Here is a 7,479-nt window from a genome sequence, read left to right as displayed (position 1 = left end):
ATCAAGTATCTGTGACATACGTTGCCAGAACCTACACTTTTGGACGTAAAAAAATTTTTTAAGACGATCTAGACAAATAAAAAAAACTTCATAAACTGTTTTATTACTACCGGGTTCAATTTAAATTCCCCTATTTCTCTCATTGTCTCGTGTCAATACGACCGTGGTTAAAATCGATCGATTCAAAAGTTTAAACTTTCTTGTGATCGACAATCAAGGCGTGATATAACAAAAAAAGTCGTCCTTTCAATTTTTTTTTCTATGGGTATATTGTAATCTGGTTCCAGTGATTGGGAGGGGGGGGGGGGGTCTGGAATCATGAAGTTTCAAAGAGTAAAAATAAAGGTTTTCAGGTGATATATAAATTTTGTTTTTCCTGCAATTTTTCATTGAGTAGATATTAATCATACATGTAAATACATGTACCAAACGTACCTCTGAGATCTGGATAATCACTCTTTGTTAAAACTGTCTTATTTTAATTTTAGAATGTCTCATTTGTATCTTATTATGATATTTGACATTAAAACTGAACACGATTTGTAAAAGGAATGGATCCGCCATTTTTGATCGAACTCTTGTTATATCTGAGGCCCCCTATATAAATGACCTGACTTAGTCACTGTTCAGTGTAAGCAGTAGTCGGTGTACTTCGGTGTAGGCAGGCGTATGCATTGCAATTAATCGGTAGTGACAAAAATAACTGATATACTTGTTCTACACATGTAATGATGCTGGAAAGAAAAATTATATAAAAAAAATTACAAAAATTGTACAAGTCAGTGCAGTATAAACACACCGATAAACTAGTTGCAGTGAAATATTATAACAAAGGTAATGCAAGATAATTTCAAGTCAACAGCACAAAATATGTACTAGGAGAGGAGAAATGTAAGAATGGACCGGGAATTCGAACCTGGAATTGCTGCATCAATAGTAAGGTGTTTTTTCTCACTTTTATAAACAATAGTAGGTTTCGAACACTCGTGACAAATAACTGGGTGCTTCAACACAGCCGTTATAACCACTGAGCCACGAAGTCGCACACTTTTGTCAGGTGCTCTATCGACTGACTGCTACCTAGACTAATATTATATCCATAGCTAAAACTACTACATAATGAAATACATGTATTATGATAAATGCTTTGTGGTTAATTTAATTTTATCGATCTGCAATGCTGAAATTCGTGTATAGGGTCTAATTAAAGCTATATATGCCGTATTAGTGTTTTATTTTAAAAGTAATAAATATATTTGGTGTCTCATCAAGTTATGTAAGTTATATACTTTCTGCAAATAAGACAATTCCTCTCCATCACTTTTAAAAGTTATGAAATATTATTTGGTAAAAATTATTTTCTCTCCGTGTCGGATAAAAAACCGCCTCTTATTGATATATTCATGATCACGTTGTCTCGCGTGTTTACAGCAAACAATGGTCCAATCTCGTGAATGAACCGAAAATCATGATGGTCTACTACATTTTTACTACAAACACGTGAGTTAGGGATTGTCAATATTGATAGCACCTCAGAGTTGGTTGCTTTCTGTACCGAGGAATAATCACGTGCAATTGTCTTTTCAATGGACATTTTCGGTTGGGTGAACTTCTACAGATGTAAGCGACTATGGATAAAGAAGTGTGGAAACCATGTTGTGCCAAAATGAAATAACTAATACAAACAAATGATATAATTTGATCAATCAAAATGGTTATTAGATACATTCAGTTCTGCATTTCTTAATGGTTCAAAACAACAAAAATATTCCACAGACTATCATATATGAATCTGCACAATATACCGAATGCCAAAACCAGAATACTACTAAATAATATAGTTATATTCTTTACATATGAACCACAGTATTTCTGACCCCTTGAAAATGAAATAAAAAAATCTTGCAAGTAGGTTATCAGCATTGGCTCGGGCTAATTCGAAAGTGAAATTTGGAGTTTGGCAGTAAATTGAAGTAAATAAAATTTATCATTGAAAGATATTGGAACCTATTTTACTTGTCAGATTTCTTCGAGCTAGTTGATTTTTATTCTAACTGTTCTATCCCCCACCACTTTAAAAAAAAAAAAAAACAAAAAACGATGCTACCTACCTGAATTAATTTTTCTTAATGGTGTTCATCGAAATGCTTGGTTGTGCCCTCAAACTGGAATAGTTTTTAGAGGCCTGGAATTCCTTGACCAATTTTATTTTATTAGCCCAACTATATATTTCTAAGGAGGCAAGATGTATGGTATGTAAGTTTCATCTATATATGTTATGTAGTTCATATTAAAAAAACCAAAAGGGATTATTGACGATATCCCATTCAGGGTGTATAAACATAGCAGTTTAAATTACTTTCCATACATTGTACTTGACATAATTTTTTTTTTGCACATAATGCGCTCCAGGCGCGGATCCAAAAATTTTTCAAAGGGGGGGGTTGAAGTATTTTTCAAAAAGGGGGGTTGAAGGCGAAAACAGTTAAAACGTACGTTGTATAAATACACATAGTTTAATAACTCAATAGAATATCGATACAGGATAGAGTATGGTTTTTGAAAGTGGGACGTTGATCAATCTGGGAAAAAGTACTTGTATACATTACCGGAAAATTTTTAAAAAGAAAGGAAAATAAGTCTTCGAACCTGAAAATCCTATTTTGTAAAGTGATGGGGTTTTATTTTGTTTTTTCATCCGAATTTCTTTATATATTACAACATTAGCCTTTTACCTTACATTTTCTATACTAAAAACACAAGCAAAAAATTGGAACTTTCTTATTTCTCTCTCTTTATTGCAAATCCAAAGGGGGGGTCCCAACCCCCCCCCCCCCCCTCTGGATCCACCAATGCGCTCCATACTGAAGATCTGTAAATGTTCACCCAACCGAAAATGTCCACTAGCAGTACAGCACGGGGAAACCAACAAACGGGGACCTGTACAATGTAGTGGGGAAAACTTTAATTTTCATCATTGTTAATCATTTGTATGCAAATATGAGCATGGGATTAGTAGATAATAATGTACATAATGCATCAAGTCTTTCTGAGAGCGAATTAAAAAACTAGCCTTTTTGAAAAAAACAGATGTAGTATTTTATGTAGTAACCCATAAATGCATTAAATGCAACTCATTGAGCTGATTGGTCTATTTGTGTCCCTCACTGATCAGACGTTACAAAAAATATTTTTCTCGACCTGATGATTCTCGCGATGCTTTTCCCGCGCACATGCGCAGATCCAGGATAAACGTCAGTCCTTTATAAATATGCATGAGAATATTGTGTTCTTTTCCTGACCAGTACTTTGTTAATGCCGAATAAAATTTCGTCGAATTTGCATGAATGCTTCATTTTTGGTAGCTTATCATACTCCAGAAATTCTTGTTCGGTTTCAGCTGTGCAAAAATACTGTTTAATACGGCATACATATCTTTAATGTATTTCTAAAAGCATACTCATCGTTTTTCTAATAACATGAATAAATAAAAAAAACTATTTCTTGTAAGTTAGTTACTATAATTAAAAAAAAATACTTTAAAATAAATCAGAATAGCATGAATAACTATAAAAAAGCAATAAACTGATAAATGAAAATCGACAAAATCACTGTACACCACTGTATAATTCATTAGATTTTCCGGCCTGGAATGTGATTAAAAATCAATTTATTTACTATTGAATATATTGCTGATCTTTTTGGTGCTTTTCTACATGTAAATGTGCTTACCAACTATCTTAACATGCGTTATTTTTTCTTTAAAAGTCTAAAATTGTTTATTTTAATTGGTTCGTTACAAAATCTCGGTGGAGACCTCATTATTGCTGCATGGTTGATCGGGATCGGGATACCAATTTTCGTTTTTAGAAAATAAACGTACTTTCGGTTTACCCTTATCTGCATAAACTGGACCATGGCTAGTTTAAGAAAAATTTCAGCTTACCTGTTCAGAACACAGTTATGTCACCCCAGGACACTTGGTGGATACAAGAATTCTTATACAGCCGTAAATTACCTTACAAATTCTGCACAGTGTTACACATTAAATATGTCAAAGGAAGGCCTAAATATCTGGTTATCAGATTATGAATTGAAAAGAAAAAAAAAAAAAAAAAAAAAAAACCTTGTTCAATTGTAAAATATATTTTTGTAGGAAGTGTATAAATATAATACCGCCAGATTTATGTTTGGTTTAAATAGAATTTCAATTAATTTTTCAAAATACATGTATTTTTAAAATCAGATTTCTTCAGGAAGCTCTAAACCCTAACAAAATCTCCTTTCTGGACTTTTTCATTCATATACAATTATAACATGGAGTTCCTGCCTTTTTAACAATAAAAAAATTAGAAGACAATGGACTGTTTTGGAGCAGAAATCACAGTCGTTAATGAATTGAATTACTTATCATGCTTATTCTTGGTCTTAATTTAAAATGATAAAAACATTTTAATCTCATATCTTTTGCATTGTGATCATTGGGGTCAGCATATTAATCCGAGATTCCTCTGACTCAAAACCCTGTAGTACCGTTCACGGTAGCCTAGTGGTAGAGCGTTCTCTTCGTGATTGGGAGGCCCGGGTTCAATTTTTGATCGCGGCACTGCGTCAAACCTAAGATGTAAAATAGGTAGTACTGTTTCTTCACCAATCGCTCGGCATTAGAAGTAAAAGTCACGGGTCTTTCTGATATGACCTTAAAAACTTAGGTCCCATGTCAAGGTAGGCTCTGGCATGATAAAGAACCCTCACTGCTCAATGGCCCTGAGTGCTGAGTTTAGGTCTAAATTTGAAGCCCTTCACTGGCATATGGTGACGTCTCCATATGAGTGAAAAATTCTCGAGAGGGACATTAAACAATATACAATCAATCATTCAAAACCCTGTATTAAAAGCAGGGTTAAGACTTGAGAGTCAGAGGAATCTTGGATTAGGGCGAGCACAGACTTGTACTATTAATTATAACGCTTGGAACATTGATCTGCTACTTCAAAATATTCAATTTGCATGCAACATCAAGACTGTGATGTCAAGTGGTGTAACGGAGCTTGTCTGAGAGACAGCGTAGTGTCAGGTTGATGCACCTAGTGCAATTTTTAATGAAAGACATTGTAGAGTATTTTTGTTTCTTTTTAAAAAATTTCTACAAACTGAGAGCCTTTTATGTTATATGTTATCTATTTATTTGACATAATCAAAGGAATCCTGGTAGAAAAGGAATTCTGGGAAGGTTTCACACAAATAAATTAGCTTGAGGTATGTACAGATTTCATTCCGAATTTCATCTGTTCTTTATACTCTTGTCTATTTAGCTGGCTGTGCTGGCTCTTACAAATTGTGTGATTAATTGTAAATAACAATTTTAATAAATTTACTTCTAAGGGCATAAATTCTCTCTTTAGTGTGCAGTGTTTAGAGCTTCCATGAAACGTACAACATTTGTTTTTTTTTTAAATTAGTTGATTCAAAATTATTATTTTTACCCATAACAAATTAATAAAACACAAGCTAAATATATCTCTTCTTTCTGTCAACAGAACTATACAACAAGTAGAACTCTCTTGTGTGATGAGGTGAAAAAGGCCCAGGGTTCAAAGAGGACGGGTGAACCAACCATTTTCTCCAAGATTGTTGATAAGTCTATCCCAGCAGATATCATATACGAAGATGAACTGGTTTGTTAAACATTTTCTTTGCTGTACATTTATATTGGTTGTTTTCACTAATATGAACCATAAACTCAATTCAATCAAGTGAGCATTTCTAATCAAATTCTTCCAGCCTGTCTGTATAGTTTGTTAACTTTTCTTTTTATTCCTGGGTATACATACATGTACATGTACTCATAACAATTCCAAGTTACTGCAGAAAAAAAATTTGGAATTAGCTGTCACTAAGATAGATCTTAAATTCATTCTCTGTTTTCAACATTGAGTTGTGTACACAAAACAGTACTACTTCATTTTGACATATGGCAAACAAATGGGCAGATTTTTAGAATATATTTTACGAAATTTTGAACCAAGTCTTATAAAAGTAAAATCTTTGAATTGATTTGTCATTTTCAATGGATAATTAAGTCAATACAGAAGGGAACCTAAGAATTTGTTAACATGAATGCTCATGTTGAATTCATTTTTTTTTCATAGAGCATACATGAATGTACTTTGTACATGCACATGTAGCTTAAATGTATTGAACTGATAAAGGTGACCAAGAATAATCTTGAGATACTATCTATTTAACTCCCTTGTGTGGAACTTTGTTTATGTTCAGCTTATTTCTGGCTTTCTATATTTAGTGCCTGATGTTCTATTTTTAGTGCATGACTTTCGAATCTTAGTGCTTGGCTTTTTATTTTTATTGCCTGACTTTGTATTTTTAGTGCCTGGCTTTCCGAGATGTTTCACCACAAGCCCCTGTCCACTTTTTAGTGATACCAAAGTCCCCAATTCCCGGAATCAGTGATGTACACCAACAGGATAAAGAGGTCAGATAACTCATTGTTTACACTTGTTATACCCGCACTTTCTAAAGAAAGTTCGGGTATATTGTTGTTACTCATGTCCGTCCGTCCGTCTGTCTGTCTGTCCGTCTGTCCGTCCGTCTGTCACACTTTTCTTCCCTGAACTCCTCTTACATTTTACACAGTAGCCGAATCATCTTTTGGGAGATGGTTGGTGGTGTCCTGTAGATGTGCAGTAAGGTTTCGGAATTTTGATTTTGCCCCGGGGAGTCAAATGAGGATAAAAATAACGATTACTTATGCAAAAAGCCCCGTCTTCCTTGAACTCCTCTTACATTTTACAAAGTAGCCTAACCATACTTGGGAGATGGTTGGTGGTGTACTGTACAATGTGGGCTGAAGGTTTCGGAATTTTGATTTTGTCCCGAGGGGTCAAACTGGGGTCAAAATGACGTTTTTTATGCAAAAAGCCCCGTCTTCCCTGAACTCCTCTTACATTTAACACAGTAGGCTAATCATCGTGAGGGAGATGGTTGGTGGTGTCCTGTAGATGTGCAGTAAGGTTTCGGAATTTTGATTTTGCCCCGGGGGGTCAAATGGGGGTCAAAAAATGACGTTTTTTATGCAAAAAGCCCAGTCTTCCCTGAACTCCTCTTACATTTTACACAGTAGCCTAATCATCTTTTGGGAGATGGTTGGTGGTGTCATGTAGATGTACAGTAAGGTTTTGGAATGTTGATTTTGCCCCGGGGGAGTAATGGTGGCGAAAAATGATATTTTAAAAGGTTAGGTCAAGGTCAAAGGAAAATTCAAGGTCAAAATAAGTTGACGTATTAATAGCTCTTAGCAGTATGTATCAGCATATGAAGTTTGATAAATATATCTTGAATTGTTTATTAAAAACTGGTCTTGACATTAATTTTAGAAAAGTGAGGTCAAGGTCACAGGAAAGGTCAAGGTAAAAAAGAGTGAAGCATCGTAAAGCTTACATCAGTATGTATCATCATGTG

At 34.3% G+C, this 7,479-nt stretch overlaps 1 protein-coding gene across 1 annotated transcript; it reads left to right on the top strand.

Annotated features, from left to right (window-relative positions):
• Nucleotides 1-3,999: 3,999 nt before the first annotated feature.
• On the top strand, nucleotides 4,000-6,502 carry LOC134240012 (adenosine 5'-monophosphoramidase HINT2-like). Its single transcript, XM_062722134.1, has 3 exons — nucleotides 4,000-4,060; nucleotides 5,541-5,678; nucleotides 6,389-6,502. The coding sequence occupies exons 1-3, from the start codon at nucleotides 4,052-4,054 to the stop codon at nucleotides 6,500-6,502; spliced, it is 261 nt and encodes an 86-aa protein (XP_062578118.1). The 5' UTR covers nucleotides 4,000-4,051.
• Nucleotides 6,503-7,479: the final 977 nt, after the last annotated feature.

Source organism: Saccostrea cucullata, unplaced genomic scaffold (assembly GCF_032062105.1).
Source record: "Saccostrea cucullata isolate Sc308-1 unplaced genomic scaffold, CSIRO_AGI_Scuc_v1 ctg14241, whole genome shotgun sequence".
NCBI classification, from domain to species: Eukaryota; Metazoa; Mollusca; class Bivalvia; order Ostreida; family Ostreidae; genus Saccostrea; species Saccostrea cuccullata.
The sequence above is the reverse complement of the archived record's forward strand: the minus strand, read 5'-3'. Positions and strand labels throughout refer to the sequence as shown.